The 18,650-nt window shown below is 43.7% G+C and overlaps 1 protein-coding gene across 4 annotated transcripts; it reads left to right on the forward strand.

The window, feature by feature from the left end:
* Positions 1-1,188: 1,188 nt before the first annotated feature.
* letm2 (leucine zipper-EF-hand containing transmembrane protein 2) lies at positions 1,189-17,627 on the forward strand. Of its 4 annotated transcripts, XM_026187675.1 has the most exons (11): positions 1,189-1,496; positions 1,944-2,012; positions 5,865-6,402; positions 11,379-11,522; positions 12,462-12,599; positions 12,713-12,916; positions 13,342-13,461; positions 14,010-14,129; positions 14,457-14,555; positions 14,898-14,966; positions 16,246-17,627. In XM_026187675.1, exons 2-11 carry the CDS (start codon positions 1,966-1,968, stop codon positions 16,300-16,302), a joined length of 1,536 nt encoding a protein of 511 aa, XP_026043460.1. In that variant the 5' UTR covers positions 1,189-1,496; positions 1,944-1,965; the 3' UTR covers positions 16,303-17,627. The 4 variants fall into 4 exon arrangements, with proteins under 4 accessions (XP_026043460.1, XP_026043463.1, XP_026043461.1 ...); XM_026187678.1 differs by lacking the exons at positions 1,189-1,496; positions 1,944-2,012; positions 5,865-6,402 and adding an exon at positions 9,051-9,365; XM_026187676.1 differs by lacking the exons at positions 1,189-1,496; positions 1,944-2,012; positions 5,865-6,402 and adding an exon at positions 9,686-9,806.
* Positions 17,628-18,650: the final 1,023 nt, after the last annotated feature.

Here is an 18,650-nt window from a genome sequence, read left to right on the forward strand (position 1 = left end):
TTATTTTAGCATGAATCGAATACAAAAGAATTACTTTTTATTATTTTGTTGTACATATACATTGGAATTGTGGATGCTTCATACTGTGCAAGAAATATAAATAGCCCAATGGATAACAAGTAAAACACACAATAAAAGGCAAACAGTCGAACAGTCTGACGTAAATATCAAGGAATACTGATCAATACTTGACACTGTGGCAACAAGGTGTCTCTGTCTGAGTGACCAGTGTAAGCGAAAGAAATGACCACTGCAACTAAAAGTTGTTTCAGAGTAATCATGTGAGTAGGCCTGTGCATGACTCCATCATGCATTAGTTAACTTTAAAGCTTGAGGGACAGCTCGTTTGGTGGCTTACTGCAGGTTTAAACACTAGCATACCAATGAAGGAGAATCAATCCAGAGTTGATTTGATGTGAGAGGGCAAATTGCTATCAGTTGACAAACAAAAGTCGAGTTTTTCTGAATTAACAAGACCTTAAAATTGCAACAAAAACAAAACAAATTTAATGAGCAGTACTGGCTCGCTTTCCTAGTTTAGTTTCGTTGTATGTCTAAAAGACGGGATATATTGATGTATTTGTCTAATGAAGATACATTTTAAATGTATCCTCTTATATCCTGAAGACATGTCAGTTCAACTAATCCTGGAGATGTTGGATGCTTGACTCTTTTCCACGTTTGGTCCTTCTTCTCCTTCCTGCTTCATTGCTACACCTGCCTCTTTCTCATTCACACGCATATATTCTTTCTTGCTTCTACTGACTTTCATTCATCTTCTCTCCAGAGAAGACCTCCACCTATCCGGGCTCTCTCGCACCTACTCTCAGTACAGGTTACACTGTTGTCTGCAAACATTATAGTCTACAGAGACATCACAAGAAGGGGCCCAGGGCAGATCCCTGATATAATCCCAGCCCCACCTTGAATTCATCTGCTACTCTTACTGCGCACCTCACCACTGTCTTGCAGATTAGTTACACTGATTACAACACATTCAATATGAAATCGTTTGACAGCATCAATATGAAAGTAAAGATTGTTTCATTTCATTGATTTATATGTGCTTTTTTAGATGTCATCTAGCATCCATAAATCATAAATCTGAAAATGAATAAATACAAGAAGGGTAACACCCTCTTTCACTGAGCAGAAGCTTTTTTTTTCGCCCACACAGTGAGCCATCTTTGCTAGCATAGACGATCTTTGACACTTCTCACACAGCCTTTACGCATGTCCGGTGTGACATTTCAGTGCAGCTGCCTGTGACGGCTGCACAAACACTGTCAGTAAAGAAGCTCAAGCCTGTCGCGTCTGAGGGCACTTTCGACGGAGAAACTCACCGTAAATGGGTTTATCATTACACCGGCCGTTACTTTCATCGTTCCCTTCTACATGGATTGAGTGCCGTGGATGGATATTATTGTCGTCCTACCGAGAAACCTTACATCGCCCTGTCCGCTACGGCAGCCATAGCTCGGTCATCGACGCTGGAGGTTGGTGGGCTGCCATTTAGTTAGCACCGGCCGGCTAAGCTAACGCAGCTAACCGACTATGTTAGCCGGTTAGCTCACTTTAGCTAAGCGGCTAGCCTAGCGTAGGGCTGTGTTTCTCTGGCGGAAATTTACCCTGGGAATTTACCCCTCCTGGTTTTGGTATCAAGTTACGTCCTTTTATTACTGCCTTTAAAAAGAGGCGGAGTAAGGTTTGGGTTCAGTTCTTAAGGTCTTCTGTTAGGTTAGATTATTTTTTTAGGGAAACTGGTAGAGTTAAGTCTGTGGTACCTCTCAGATGAGTAGTCACGTTAAAACTGTTGTTACATAATATCGGGCTCATTTGCTGTCTCGTCGTCTTAATGTTAGTTTTAGCACTACAGTAGTTTTCTGTCTCACTTCTGTTCCCATAAGAGTGAACTCTAACCTCGCTGTTTCTCCGTTTAACAGAGTACTGTAATCTGCCCCTACAATGGCAGTCTTTAGTCACCAGGTGCTCCTCGCAGTTACAAGATCAAGGTAAGTCAGTTGGACACGGTTTCTTTTACTTTTAGTACCTAACAGTTTTATTTTTACTTTTGCTCGAATACTTTCGCTTATTGTGTGTAAGCTGGAGCAAACTGAGTCGGGGCGTGTTGTTGGGCTCTGCTACAGGTAAACAAAAGAGCACGAGCCAGTGCTGGACAAGGATCGATGCTGATACCGAGTTAAAACAACACATTTAAGCCTGGATAATATTTACACTTGCTTGAGAAAACGCTCAAATTAATCAAATTAACTTACAAGGGAGCAAACTCAGAAACCTGAGGACAATCTTTAAAAACTACAGGAGGAAAAAGAAGTATGAGGAAAACAAAAGCGAAAAGTAAGGGAAAGAAACCCCACAACAGAAAAAATTACTTAAGGGCCAAAAATACACAAGGACACACATGTTTATAAGGAAACACATTTTTTTATATAGTGAAGGAAATATATGCTTCACTTTTTAAGGTTTAGTGGAAAAGTAAAGAACACACACATTGTCTCAGCCTCCACCACTCTCAGCACTGGAGCCCCCCAGGGGTGTGTTCTGAGCCCCCTGCTGTACTCTTTGTACACATATGACTGTGTGGCCACTACCAGCTCCACCACCATCATCAAGTTTGCTGACGACACCGTCGTGGTGGGCCTGATCTCTGATAACAACGAGACGGCCTACCTGAAGGAGATTAGGAATCTGGAGAACTGGTGCCAGAGGAACAACCTCCTTCTAAACGTCAGTAAGACAAAGGAGCTGATAGTGGACTTCAGCACTAAGCAGGAGAGGAACTACCAGACCCCCGTCATCAACGAGTGCCCAGTGGAGAGAGTGGACAGCTTCAAATACCTCGGAGTTCACATCACGCAGGACCTGTCATGGTCCTGTCACATCAACACCGTGGTGAAAAAGGCCCGACAGCGTCTCTACCACCTCAGACGCTTGAGAGACTTCCAACTGCCCTCCAAGGTGCTCAGGAACTTTTACTCGTGCACCATAGAGAGCATCCTGGCGGGAAACATCTTAACCTGGTTCGGGAACAGCACCATGCAGGACAGACGAGCTCTACAGAGGGTTGTGCGGTCAGCTGAGCGCACCATCCGCTCCGAGCTCCCTGACCTGCACTCAATCTACAGCAGGCGGTGCTGGACCAAGGCCAGGAAGATCGTGAAGGACCTCAGCCATCCCAACAACAGACTGTTCTCTCTGTTGAGGTCAGGAAAGCGATTCCGCTCCCTGAAGACCAACACAGAGAGACTGAGGAGGAGCTTCTTCCCGCAGGCGATACGGTCTCTCAATCACACCACCACACAGTACTGACCCACACATATGGTTCTTACACACACACTGGACTTTCTGGACTTTGGTTTTGCACAACACTGGTCACTATATTCTTCATTTCCGGTTAATACTTGTACAGCTGCTGTTATTGTGTATATATTTATTTATATTTAGATTTCTTCATACATTCTTATATAGTTCTATATTGTGTATTTTGTTGTACAGTTATTTTATTTTCAACTTTAATTTATATTTATCTTTATCTTATTCTTCCCAGTTAAATTTACCCTTCATTCTAATTTGTGTTGTACAGTTATTTCATTTTTAACCTTAATTTATATTTTATTCCTTCCTAGTTAAATTTACCCTTTTTAATTTTTCATATTTATTTCCTTTCTTATTCATAGCCTTTTCCTTTTTTGTTTTCTTTAGGTCACGAGCAGTTGTCCAAGCATTTCACTACATATCGTACTGTGTATGACTGTACGTGACAAATAAAAATTTGAATTTGAGACACCAACAGGACCATCATTAAAGTAGACAGAAAACTCTAAACTCAGGCTAATCTAAAGTAGTTGTCCTCTGGTCTGAATGTGTAGCTACTGTGAAAAACAACAAAAATGCATATGTGCTGTTTCAGTGTAAACGTCAGTGTCACCAAAATAACTTCACGTGTCACTGATAGCCAGTATCAGCTCTCTGTTGCATTCTGCTGTGTTGCAGGAGAGTGTAGTCATACAGTTATATAGTTAACTATATAACCCATTCTTGATCCAAGAACAGAAAGGGCAGGTCAGTTTGTTTGTAAACTTTTTGTGCATCCTGCAGGTAAACAGTGTGCATTTAAAAAATAAATAAATAAATAACTATAAGAAGATGGGTTGCCACTGTTTCATGTGCGTACATACCAGAGGGGGGGGATAACATCCTCATCTAATATTAGCGTCAGATGAACTTTTTCCATAATTCTGAGAACTGTTGGAAGAATAAACTGATTTCGTGTCTGGACTGCAAGAACTCTGAATAAGTTTAGGTCTTAGACAAGAGTTTTAAGGGTCCTTAGATAAGTATGCAGTTGGTTACAGTTCCCATTGTTAACTGAAAAGCACTTGAAGGTGTGTAGTCATCAGGACAGCTTCTCAGAGGGTGGTTACCCTCAGGCAGTGCCTAATGTACATTTAGTAGCAGGCACTGTTTGAGGTCGGGGGAGTGTCCTGGGGGCAAACTGTGACCTTATGTTTGCTCCCCAAACTGTGAAGAGTCCATTCTTAAACTGCATTAATATGTATTTGCTAGCAGAGGCTCTTTCTGGAGGTATATGGAGGTAAACTGTGACCTCAAACAGTGCTTGACACTTACACAAAAGCCTACAGAAGTGAGAAAAGGCCTCTGCATTCATGTGTGTATAGTAGCAATGATGGTGTTTGGAGGAGGAAGTGGTGTTTCATTGCGGGGGTTCATTGGATTCCAGGGACTGCCGGAAGATTCAGTATCCCTCTGAAAGCGTTGCTAAAACAATAAGAAATTTTCAGAAACAGATGAAGGTTTCCTAGAAGGAGCTGAACGAGTGATGTGGTGATTCATCCAAATATTTTTAGAGTGAATGTGAACGCAGATATGTGTACAATTCTGCGAGCTGGAAGTAGTTTCTGTTCGGCTGTTATTATTATGGGTGTAATTGCTGTTTAATGACAGCTTTATAGCTGATAAACGATGTCGTATAAAAGGTAAAGTTTGAGATCACTTCCCCTCGTCCCCCTTAGTATATAGAATTGGTTAATAGACTTTTTTTTTTCTTCTAAACATTAGCTTTTTTCAAGTTTTCACCAGGGTACCTTGTTGTATGTTGTGACTTCACTATCCTGCTAGTTCAAACCAGACATACTAGATTTAGGATAATTAATAATAGAGAGTCTGTCTGACATGGCTGAATGACGTCAGAGGTTTCCACAAAATTAGCTTGACCTTACTGGTTAACGACAGTCCCACTTTCAAAATAAGAGTCCAGTCTAAGAGCAGTAAAAATGGGTCATTTTGTGGGGGATGTTTGCACAAATTCCTTATTTTTCAGAAATATTTTTTTTCTGGTTTTTATGAGTAAAAGTTCCACTCAGAAAACATCTACGTTTAATTCATCACCCACTAACTTAACAAACATCGTTTAAATGTCACAGTGGAGCTTTTTGAGGTTTTAAAGCTTCACAGACAGATGATTTTAGACCTAAACTTTATCTCCTGTGTGGTAGTGCAGTCAGTGCCCACACCACAGTTCAAATAAAATGAGCCTCTTATTGAAATTTGAAACATTCACATATTGTAAAGCTATCCGGTCGGCCCGGTTGGACAATTTGAGTCCACTTCTGGATTGCTAGCTGTATATTTGACTCCCCCCCCCCCCCCCCCCCCTCTGATTTAAATCCAGAGGAGTTCATTTACAGCAATCTGAACCAGAAGCTATTCTGTGTTTGTATTCAGTAACATAACGTTGTGTTATTGATGGTCTCATCCGTCACTAAAACATACATTTAAGGAAAGTATTGTCTAAGCAGTTTTTGTTTTTTCTCTGTCAACAGGGGATCATATTTGTTATCCAAGAGGCACAGCTGCTCCTCCTTGTCTTCCAAAGCCTATCTCCACGTAGTCCCTCCTTGCCACGTCTCGCCTTCGTTCCCACTCAGGTCCTCCCGCTATGGTCACCATCACTGTTTCCGTGGCCACCCCCTTGGTCGTAGCCACAGCTCTGTCCTCCTCACTCGCTCCCTACACAGCTCAGGTGTTTGGCTCCAGGACATAAAGCAGGAGGACACTAAGACTTCACCACTACCACCACCTGCTGCTGCTCACGATGCTTCTTCAGGAGATAAAAAGGACTCTCCAGCTGCTGCGCCTCAGTCCCAACCTCCATCTGCTGCCCCTCCAGCACCAACAGCCACCGTTGCTCCGGTTAAGGACAAGGCACTCGTGAAGAAGTCTCTGTATCAGAGGTTCGTGGATGAGTTGAAGCATTACTACAACGGCTTCCGGTTACTCGGTATCGACACCAAGATTGCTGGCAGGATGGTGTGGAGGCTGCTGCATGGACAAGTGCTCACACGCAGGGAGAGGAGAAGGGTAAGGGAGCTTAAATGTTGGATTAGTCTGACTAATTTTAGTCTTTAGGGTTTTCAGGATTGTAGCGTGAGTTTAGTTTTTGTTTTTTGAAAATGCTTACGTTTAGTTTCCATCTCACAGCTTTGAAGCCATCTTTCCACAGCTCTGTCCTGCATAATTTGCAGGCTGTTGTGTTTATCCTGCTGTGATGTGCTGTAATAGGCTGCAGTCTGGGTGCAGCAGTAGTTTGTCTGGTTTCTACTCATTTTCAAACACTCAGCTTGAGTCATCCAATCCCCTTCCACCACCACCCTTTCTGTCCTTTTACTGAGATTCATTTCACACCCAGCTCACTGGCTTTGTGTCAGAAGGAGCTGAGGACGATGGATGTGAGGTTTTACAGTCTTTGTTCAGTGACTCTGAAAATCCTGAATGACGTTAAATATAATCTGTGGCATGAAATCCTGCCATTAAATATGTCCTGTCTCTGACTGCCTGACCTGCTGTGCGTTAAGGATTGACTGTTTAAACACTAATCCCCAGTGTAGTTGGTGTTTTGGGATTCAGAGAAATATCACGGTCTGTATTTTATCAAGAACCTGTACACGCCTATTTACTCCTAAAGCTGAAGCCATTTAGTGTGCTACAGCTATGAGGCTGAATAAGTGTATATTTTTTTTTTCTTTTAATGGTTGTTTTCACCTAACAGCAGCACTACAGAGGTTTTATACGCCTGCCGAATGTCTAAATATATACACAACTCGTGTGATTTCACAGCTTGTCATGTTATTATACCTCTAATGACCAAACTATTTTAGCAACCAAGAAGGTACAGTTGTGATCACATATATTATACAGGAATCTATCAATCTATGTATCTCTGTCTCTCTCTCATATATATATATATATATATATATATATATATACATATACATACATACACACACACACACACACAGCGCTCAACACAGACAGCATCGTCAGAAGGAAGAGCGCAGGGCAAGCTAGCGAGACAGAAGTTAAGCTCTCCTTGCAACATGGCAAATTGAACCTCCCCCACCCTCATTCAGATCTGGCGTTTGGAATTATTTTGGTTTTCATGTGACATATGACCCTGAAGGTAAGCGCATCATGGACTAAAGTAAAACAGTATGTTGGATGTGCCACGCAATGCTCAATCACATGGGTGGGAACTAGTGTGTTAGCGCAGTTAGCTCACTAACGCCCCACGCAAGGGGCGATCAGGGGTAGCTCGTTAACGGAGATTTGCCGTGTTGTGGCGTTAACGTCATTTCAACGAGATTAACGCTGACAGCACTAGTGGGAACACAACGAATATGACTGCACATTTACACCGACGTCATCCTAGTGCAAAGACAAGTGGAAGCAGACAAAAACAACAAGCATGCATGCTACAAACTTTACCCGACTCATTTAGACAGCCGTTAGCACATGATTCTCCTTATGGGGACCTGATATATTTAATATTGTGGCGAGCTCAGACAAGGTGGAGACAGAGGTGTCGTTTGGTCTTGCTTCCCGTGAGCTAGCCAGGGAGCACAGCCGTTTATTGACATCTGCAGAAGAACACTGCCGCTAGCTAACTGCTCAGCGCGGCAACCGCACAGCAACAACAACACACAGGGCGCCCTCTGACCCCGGAAGGACACACCGCCGCAGCGAGAGGGCGTCACCCGTCACTATGGCAACATAAACAAAACATAACTGTACAAACAGAAGCCCAAACAGCCCTGACCCGCTACATAGCCCCCACCTAAGGGGTCAGTCGTCCCCGACGACCCCATTACCCCACACAAAGTCCTGCAAATGTCCAGGTGCCTTCTTTTGGCGCACTGGCCGGTCACGACCGGCGGGGGAAAAGTCACTCGGGTCAGAACATGGGGTGCCACCATCATCACACTTCTGACACCAATGTGGCGAGCTCAGACAAGGAGGAGACGGAGGTGTCGTTTGGTATTGCTTCCCGTGAGCTAGCCAGGGAGCACAGCCGTTTATTAACACTGCCGCTAGCTAACTGCTCAGCGCGGCAACTGCACAACAACACACAGGGCGCCCTCTGACCCCGGAAGGACACACTGTCGCAGCGAGAGGGCGTCACCCGTCACTATGGCAACATAAAAAAAAACATAACTGTACAAACACAGCCCTGACCCGCTACAATATGCTGCTGAGAATATAGCCCAGAAGAAGCGTATAGTATAGCTTTTATTTTGGAAAGAGCCATTTCTCTGTAATAAACTCTTTCCCACAGATGAGTGATTCCTCAATCAGATACAGGGCTTGCAAAGTCGCTAGCCCGACGTCCCGGGGCTAGCGATTTTTCCAGTCGGGCTTTGTAGGAAGGAAAAATATATTTTCGCGAGCTCAGACAAGGAGGAGACGGAGGTATCGTTTGGTCTTGCTTCCCGTGAGCTAGCCAGGGAGCACAGCCGTTTATTGACATCTGCAGAAGAACACTGCTGCTAGCTAACTGCTCAGCGCGGCAACAGCACAGCAACAACAACAACACATAGGGCGCCCTCTGACCCCGGAAGGACACACCGCAGCAGCGAGAGGGCGTCACCCGTCACTATGGCAACATAAACAAAACATAACTGTACAAACAGAACCCCAAACAGCCCTGACCCGATACATAGCCCCCACCTAAGGGGTCAGTCGTCCCCGACGACCCCATTACCCCACACAAAGTCCTGCAAATATCCAGGTGCCTTAACTGGCGTGGTAGGAATGACTGCTACGGTTGGGGGCTCGGCGTGTGGGTCGACAGAGGTAACCCATGAAGCATTGCCCTAGCATGTGTCGCGACGGGCCGCCGCCGCGGTGCGCTCGCGCTATCGGGACCCGTCGGGGGACTTGCATGGCCACTCACACCCTCTCTCTTCAATCGCCAGTTTCCCAAGCGGGGATTGTTCTCCTCGACAGCTTGCTCCAGCCTCTGAATGTCTCTCTCCATTACAGCGAGGGTGAGCTATCCCACTTCTGACACCAATGTGGCGAGCTCAGACAAGGAGGAGACGGAGGTATCGTTTGGTCTTGCTTCCCGTGAGCTAGCCAGGGAGCACAGCCGTTTATTGACATCTGCAGAAGAACACTGCTGCTAGCTAACTGCTCAGCGCGGCAACAGCACAGCAACAACAACAACACATAGGGCGCCCTCTGACCCCGGAAGGACACACCGCAGCAGCGAGAGGGCGTCACCCGTCACTATGGCAACATAAACAAAACATAACTGTACAAACAGAACCCCAAACAGCCCTGACCCGATACATAGCCCCCACCTAAGGGGTCAGTCGTCCCCGACGACCCCATTACCCCACACAAAGTCCTGCAAATATCCAGGTGCCTTAACTGGCGTGGTAGGAATGACTGCTACGGTTGGGGGCTCGGCGTGTGGGTCGACAGAGGTAACCCATGAAGCATTGCCCTAGCATGTGTCGCGACGGGCCGCCGCCGCGGTGCGCTCGCGCTATCGGGACCCGTCGGGGGACTTGCATGGCCACTCACACCCTCTCTCTTCAATCGCCAGTTTCCCAAGCGGGGATTGTTCTCCTCGACAGCTTGCTCCAGCCTCTGAATGTCTCTCTCCATTACAGCGAGGGTGAGCTATCCCACTTCTGACACCAATGTGGCGAGCTCAGACAAGGAGGAGACGGAGGTATCGTTTGGTCTTGCTTCCCGTGAGCTAGCCAGGGAGCACAGCCGTTTATTGACATCTGCAGAAGAACACTGCCGCTAGCTAACTGCTCAGCGCAGCAACAGCACAGCAACAACAACACACAGGGCGCCCTCTGACCCCGGAAGGACACACTGTCGCAGCGAGAGGGCGTCACCCGTCACCATGGCAACGTACACAAACCATAACTACAAACAGAACCCCGAACAGCCCTGACCCGCTACAATATGTCAATGCTTTTGCATTCTTTCGGAAATGTAGCTGGGTAATTATGTCATTGGCGTCGATGAGCCACTGTCAATATGTGACATATTGAAATCACGTTTTAATTTGCGCTTGTTTTTTGCTTTCACTTTGCAATCGCGCGAACTGTGTATAGAGAGCGACAGCACTGATTGGTGAGTGATGATAATTTGCGCACCAATTCCTCTGACATCGTCTTATCAATCGTTAGCTTACTATGCAAACATGACAAGTGAAATCTCCCGCAGCAAGCTTAAACATATGAGAGGTTGATCGCGCAGAGAATCGCTGACCGGTGTGTGTGTGTGTGTGTATATGTATGTATGATAATGGAAATAGCCAGTTTGACTGACAAGCTGAGGGCCGTTTATGTCCTCACAGTGCCAGCAAGTCTACATCAATATTTGACAGAAACTGTCAGTTGGTTTACTTTTCCTGATGACATGTGTAGCGCTTCAGGTACAGTTATTGTTGGTGAAGCTGGGGAAACAGCCATGGTCACACGTCCTCCATCTTGAACTGCAGCTGGCGGTCCTTATTCTTCCTGGCATAGCAACTCGTGAACTAGTTCTGCTGCATCACCAGCCACAGTTGAGCATGGAAGAGAAAGTAGATAGCACCCATAAATTTGCACCTTATCACAGATGCATGGGCTACGTCCACACGTATGCAGGTATTTTGTTAAACCTCTGTGCATCTTGAAATGCATTTTAAAATTCATTTTCTGTGTTTACACAGAAACGATGTCAAAGGTGTGTACCTTTATCTCCTTTTACTTTTGATTTCAGACTGTGTGCTGTATTATCATTTGTGGGCTTTTGATTGGCCAGCATTTCTTCACTGTTATGGTTAAAGTGTACCTCTGGACGTACCCTCGGTCTCTGTCAGACAAATATCATATTGGTGCATCCCTGACAGTTAAACTGTAAACTTTGATCTGTGCTTTTATAGGACCCCTCGTCCATGGCTGTCCCTCTTCTACCTCTGCTGTGGAAGGACCCACAGTCAGCAGCACCACAGCATAAATACTGTTGTCTTGCACTGTTTCTGTTTGTTGCAGCTGATGAGGACCTGTGCTGACCTCTTCCGTCTGGTGCCCTTCATGGTGTTTATCATCGTCCCCTTCATGGAGTTCCTTCTTCCCGTCTTCCTCAAACTGTTCCCAGAGATGTTGCCCTCCACCTTTGAGACGGAGACCAAAAAGGCATGCACACACACACATACCCATACACACACTCTGCTGCCTGAGTGAACTTATAATAGGGTTCATTGGGATTATATAACCTTTCAGACGTGACTCCAGCAGGCTGCTTACTTGATCTAATCTTGATAGTTTACTCTGAGACACGTGTCTGGCATTTATAAGCACAATGTAAACTCTAAATGTTTTGTTTTTTAACATGTTGTCAGCAGACAACCTTTTAACTTTTTATGTGTTAAGTAGGTGCATCTGTCAACAACTGTAACTATTCCTATGACCTGTTCTGATATCGGTCTTTCTTAAACTGCATCATCATTTCTGATGTGTTAAACGCCGTCTTCCCTCACGCACTGAAAGTTTCTGTTGTGTGCGCCCTGTTATCTCTGATCCTGCGTGGTTGTTCTGGAGCACAGCTGAATGATTCAGAGATATGTTGTCATGCTGCTAGGCAGCTTGGAGGTGTCTGCTCTCTGAAACTTAGTTAACAATAATAACAATTAAAGAAAAGAGTAAAACAGCGTTAAAAGCAATGTCAGGGAAAGTCCAAGCCAAATGTAAACTCAACTTACTGTGATATACATTTTATTATTTGCAGTAAGCAAAATGCTGTCAAAGGGAAAATGTGGGCTTCCTTTTTATTGAGCTGTAAAAGCTTCTTATCCTAAACATTCTTCCTGATACCTATACTGAAGCATAAATTAGTTTCCCATAAAAAGCTCTATGGTTTCCGTATAATATATATAATGGGTGTTAAATGCAGCTAAACATAATCAATCAGAGACTGTGTTTTGTTTTGTTTTCCCCCCCTTCTCAGATGATCTTGTCGCATCACTCTGATCTCTTCCCCAAAATGTTTTCCTCTCTAAACTTTAAGGACATAGTTTCTTTAGCCTCTCTTTGCTTGTTGCCTTGCATTTTTAAACAATTGTTGTCATCCTGCAGGAGGAGAAGCAGAAGAAAGGTCTGGCTGCGAAGCTGGAGCTGGCTAAGTTTCTGCAGGAGACGATCGCTGAGATGGCTCGAAGGAATAAAGCAAAGTCGGACGATGAGGCGCAGCGCTTCTCCAAATACGTTCAGGAGGTGAATGACAGCAAACTCGTTGCTCTAACGTTGTTACTGATCCGCTGTCACGTGTTTGAGGGATGACTGAAGAAGCTTTACTATAGTAATGCGTCCGTAACTTTCCATTTCAGGTTCGGGGCACAGGAGAGCAACCCCAAACGAAGGACATTGTCCGCTTCTCCAAGCTGTTTGAGGACGAGCTGACGCTGGAGCACCTGGAGCGCCCCCAGCTGGTGGCTCTGTGCAAACTGTTGGAGCTGCAGCCTATTGGCACCAACAACTTGCTGCGCTTTCAGCTGATGATGAAACTCAGAGCCATCAAGTCGGACGATGAGGTGAGACTGAAAGCTCGTTACCACAAGTTTACAGCTGTGACTAGGAGAGATACACAAAGGCTGTAAAACTAAACAACCATTAATCATCTCAGGTGACATCACAGGCTGGGTTTAATCATCTGCCAGTTATGATCAGATTATCCCTTTCTCTTCCTTCCTGCTTTACTTAGTGTCTGATGTTACTGCACATAAAAATAGTACATCTTTAACAAGAAGTAAATCTGTAATAAATGTCTCTGACTTGACTTGTTTCAGATCAGTTTTACTACAATGTTTCCTTTTAAGGTAGAAAGTTCTGAAACACCAAATATATCCTCTTTTTACTGTGCTGCATATGTACACAGCTGCTAGACATACGTTGATCAAGCTAAAGAGTAACTTTTCTCATGCTTCAGTTTTTCACTTCCTCTTTCATCCCTTCACAGATGATTGCAGCCGAGGGTGTGGCGGCCATGAGTGTGTCAGAGTTGCAGGCAGCGTGCCGCATTCGTGGGATGAGGTCTCTCGGTCTTACTACAGATCAGCTTCGTGAGCAGATGCAGCAGGTGAGCAGCCGGTTTTTAACGTGTTTTCTTTAAGCGTTCAGTTGGGAGTCGCCCACAGACACCGCTGTTTGAGGTCAGCTGGAGCAAAATGGTTCAGATTTGCTCTTGAAGACAAGTTCATCTTGGAGAAAAATGAGGAGTACTGTAGGACATGATGGCAAGCTATTGGTCCAGTTATTGGATCTGCTTTTCAGCCTGTTGAGACTAATATTAGCAGGTTTGCCAACTTTGCAAAATAAATCCTTACAAATACAGGCATCCAAGAATATAAATGCACTGAATGGGTTTTAATTGGAAAAATAATAAAGGAAAATGAGGAAATAACAGAATAAAATAAATAAAAAAGTTATTGGTGTTTACAACAACACAGATCTAAATTAATGAGACAATCTCACCACCACCGATTTTTCCATCCAGTTCTTAAAGTCAGGATCAGGTCGACGTCTGATCCAAATATCAGAGCTAATTAGAAAAAACCTTTTAATCAAAAGCAAACCTTTTATACCTTTCCAGTAATCTCGTTTCATAAATGTTTTTCTCTCATCTAGTGGCTGGACCTGCACCTGAATGAGAACGTTCCTCCATCGCTGCTGCTGCTCTCCAGAGCCATGTACCTGACAGACCTCAAACCCAAACCCCACGTCATCCCGCCTGTTCCTAAGATCGAGGTTCGTCCTTTGCAGACAATTTAAAATCCTACAACTTAATTCACTGACCTATCAGTCGGCCAGAGAAAGCTGCACAACGCTTAACACTCCAGCTGTTTAAAAAAAAAAACAAAACAGGATCGTCTTTGCTAATCATGATGGAAATAAAAACTGTTTTAAATACAACCAAAAGAACAGAGTAGAAAGTAAAAAGCTGGAAATATAAAAACAGATTTTGAATGTGAAATAGAGCACATCTGAGAAAGAGAATGATAATCAAATTAAACCAGAGCAGTTTATGATTTTAGATGTGTTCTTCTCACCTCATATTTGTTGGTTGGTCTGCAGAAGGTTGGTGTTACTCCAGAGGAAAACCCAGTAGCAAATACAGTCCCAGTCAGCAGCGACAGGTTGGCAGACCCTGCACTCATCATCAAAGACAGACCGGTCAGTGCACGCCTAACAAAACCAAACACTGAACCCCAACAACACACATGAGCACGAGATCAGATGAACTGTATTTATGACACAGGAAATTGGGCCAAAGCTGCAGGTCTGCAGAGATTTCCTCCTCAAGACCAAAACTTTATTTTCATGCTGGAGGAGCTCTGCTGCCCATTTTTAGGCATACTTGAGTGCATGGATATTTTCTGAGATATAAGGGACAAAATAAATTACTAATCGTCATTTATACCTCCCAACACAGGACATAAAGCCAGTCAGTTGTATCCATTATTATTCTCTAATGATATATTTATCATATTTTTCTTCTCCTCTATCGACTTTTAGGCAGAGGAAGTGAGAGACAAAGCTCCAGCCGTGTCAGACAAACCTCTGACTCCTGCTGAAGTCCTTCAGGTGAGTGTCCACAGAAACCTGAATGGTTTCCAGTAATTTCTTCCCACTTTGGTCTCATTCGTCTGTCACACTGACCTGAACATGCGATTGACGTGCTCTTATGATAAATCTTTTAGGTAATCACTGAAAGCAGAATAAAACATAGACACAGAATAATAAATTAATCCGTGAGGGTTAAAAATATCTGAAAACGACCTGTGACTGTCACACAGTCACATTTATCTTTTAAAGTCAGTCCTCCCAAGATGTGTAAAGACATTTTAAGATTCCTTGTACGGATTTTTTTTCATCTTATTTTTAGCATCTTTCAAACGAGTCTAATTTCAAATGTTAATGACTGCCATGAGTCCTGGTCGTTTGATTTCTCCTTTGTTTATTTATGTTTTAAAGACGTGAAATCATTTTTATCCGTCATGATAAATCAGTGAAATATGTTAATGATGCCTTTGCAAAGTCTGGGCCTAACTGAGCGCTTTCAGAGCTGATTAGTGGTGAACTATTCACTCCTGGCTGCTGATTCGAGGTGTTCTTTAAGCTCCAGAGAGATTGTACTGTGCTGCAGTTTGTGCAAGGTGTGAGTGATGTCAGGTGATGAGCTTTTTCTCTCAACTTTCAGTTGTGCAGAGCACCGTTTGCTCACCCTGACCCCCAGAGTGAGACGGCCAACAGGAAGGTTTACTGTAACATCCTGAGGCAGTCTAAAAATAGCATTAGTGTGGGAAACCATAAGAACATACCTAAGGGGAGATTGGATTTGTGCCTTAAGTTTTGACATTTTAGACACTGAAGTTAAAGAAATGCACTGTTATTTGGGTGTATTATTGGGATTTTTTTTTGTGCAGATGTTTTAAAAATATTTTTTTCTACATTTGGAAGATCACACAAATCATGGGCTCCAAATACACAAAGAAGCAGACATCTTTTTACCTCTTTCCTGCAAACATCTTCCGCTCTTTATGGATTGTTAATACATTCACGGCTAGTGTGTAAAAGGCCAAGTCAAGCCACAGGTCTAGGTGTATGGGCTTCTTTATCTACCGACAGCTCATGGCCGTAAATTCTTCAGAATTGCATATTCTTCAATGTGTTTGCCGTGTTTTCTCAGTGTCTGGGCACCATGCTGCAACTCGTTTGACCCAGGCAACAACGTCACTGTGTCCATTGTATTTCTTGGGTCACTGCAGACTTATTAACAGCGTTAAGAAGAAATTTGTTTTGTCTTGATACATGTTCAGTAGGAGATGATAATGTTTAAACACTCTTCCAATCTTTTCCACAGGCCAAAGCGGCAATAGAAGGAACCCAGAAGAGCAAGATCAGTGCGAACGGCGTGTGAAGATGAGCAGGAGAGCCTGGAGCGAGGGGAGGAATGGACGGGGCTAAAACCCCTTATTCTGTTTTTGAACCAGCATCTCACCCAGGAGTCCTGCCCGCTCCTCATCTTCCTCACTGCAGGTTCGGCGGCTTCACCTCAGCTTTGCGCACCCCGATCTCTGACACTCTCCCAACGTGCTACCGCCCTGGCAGTCAGCTGATGGCTGCTGATTCTGTGACCTGAAGTCATTTCCTGGTGAACTGTTTGTGATGACGATGGTTTCTCCCTTTGTACATTTGTAAATATGCTCATTTTTGTTTTTGTGTTCTGTAACTGAAGCAGCAGCAGCTTTGTACAGTTTGTTATGCGCATACCAGGTTTTATTTGCAGGTGTTTTTAACTCCTGTGCCAGCTGAGAGAGAAGTCAACCCTTTTCTTTTTTCTTTTCTTTTTTTTCCCCACAGTAGCTGCCCCACCTTTGTTAAAGTCAGCTGTAGGCACCAGAAAGATGCTGCCTACATAAAATATAAAAGGTATTAAAATGTCAGAGATTGAGTTGATCTTATGGTGAAACAGCAGGTTTAGATTGGGGTGGGTGGGGGGGTGATGATGACGTGCTGCTGTTAAGTGAAGAGGGGTTCGTCATTAAGTGCGAGCTCACTGGTACAGCCACTGAAAGGACAAGCTATTTCAAGTGTATTATGTTTTAACACTATGATGCTAAAGAGTCTTTAAACGGAAAATGCTTGATGTCCGCTCGCGTGGAGAAGCTGTAAGCCTGAAGCCACACATGAGATGATTATTTTTTGGTATCGTGGCTGATTTGCCCAAATGTCTAACATCGTTATGCCCCCATATTTACTGTCATCAAAGTTGGAAGGTTTCTCCAGCTTTGTGTGTGTGATGCTTCAAACTCCCTGTAAACATTTAATGGAGAAGCAACTTGTGTGGTGTTTTATTTCTTTTTTCTTTTTACCCCACTCGTTGCTGTTTATCCGTAGGCACCTCCTGGAAGTGGATGACATAACTGAAAGGACATTTTAACTCCAATCATTGCTGGTTAAGACTTGTTTCACTGGTTTTACACATGTGCCTATGGTTAGAGGGTGATTATTTGTCATCAGAATATATTACTTTGGTTTTTCAGTCACCTCTGTGTTTGAAGCGCCCAGTTGCACCTTTTTCTTTATAGACTAATGTCTCCTGTTTGGCCCCTTTCCCGTTTGATCCAAATGATTCCTCGAATTATAATCACCAGTGTTGTTACTGATGGGAAAAGCAGACACCTTTTCAATCATCTCTACATCCTGCGCTGAAGGAGATCAATAAAAAGACTCAAAACTTTCTCTCTTTTGTGCTTCAGTTTTTAATGGATGTGAACTGTTTTTGCAACATTGTGTCATCAGTAACGGATCAGTGCTTTCTAAAGAATCCTGTAGTCACACCTGACTCTGGGGTCAGAGGTCATGATGGGTGTACTGCAATGCCAGTTCAGCATATCCAGGCTTTCTTTGTGTTCGCAGGTTTGACAAACTCAGACCCAGTTAGAGATAAAGGGTGTCAACTTTCTTTTTCTCTGCCCACTTCAGAGCCGTTACAGTCATTAGTCTCATTAGTTCATAGCTTTTAATGCTTTCAGTGTGTTGTGGATGAGTGCCAGCTAGTTACTCGAGCTCTTAATTCGAAACTTTAGTTACTCAAAACTTTAAACTTGATTTGTTCAAACATTAAATGTTACTCCATATTCAGGATTTTGTCCTGTAACCTAATCAAGGAGACATTAAATCACTTTAGTTTGTGTTTCTGATCAAAGTAAAGTTCTACTGATTTAATATTCTTGCTGATAAATGGCCTGTAAATAGACTTGGTTGCAAATTAGGATCAAACATAAAACCACTTACAGATGTGTACAGGTGTAGTCAGAAGTTGACATACACTCATCATGGGAGCAGCTGCCCACATGGAGGAGCCAAATACCTCCTGAAGAAGAATTTTATGGTCATACAAGATCAGAGTATTGAGGGTTTGTTTTGTTTTTTAATCACAATGAGAAGAGGTATGTTTGGAGGAGTAAAGTTGAGGCTTTCAATATTTATATAATTTCCTGAAGCCTGTCGTGAGAGACAATGAACCTGCTGAGACATTTGACAGTTTCATGAAGTTCTGCATGAATAATCGAACAGATCTTGTGCCTGTTAGACCTGACGCTAAAGTGAACTACACACGGTGACAAGAACAGATCAGATGAAGCTCAGGAAGTGCAGAGAGCTTAATGCAATTGATGTCGAAAAGCTCTTAAAGAAAAAGCTGGAGCTTAAAATCAGAAGTAGAGACTATAGAGGTGTCGTCCAAGGGTTTTGTCTATAGTC

This window comes from Astatotilapia calliptera, chromosome 12 (assembly GCF_900246225.1).
Source record: "Astatotilapia calliptera chromosome 12, fAstCal1.2, whole genome shotgun sequence".
NCBI classification, from domain to species: Eukaryota; Metazoa; Chordata; class Actinopteri; order Cichliformes; family Cichlidae; genus Astatotilapia; species Astatotilapia calliptera.

What these genes read in the sequence shown, in the direction of transcription:
- letm2 (XM_026187675.1), top strand. Translation starts at nt 1,966, where the DNA reads ATGGCAGTCTTTAGTCACCAGGTGCTCCTCGCAGTTACAAGATCAAG. An exon ending in CTCGCAGTTACAAGATCAAG is followed by an intron (nt 2,013 to 5,864) that starts GTAAGTCAGTTG and finishes CTCTGTCAACAG; the next exon opens with GGGATCATATTTGTTATCCA. An exon ending in CCATCAAGTCGGACGATGAG is followed by an intron (nt 12,917 to 13,341) that starts GTGAGACTGAAA and finishes ATCCCTTCACAG; the next exon opens with ATGATTGCAGCCGAGGGTGT.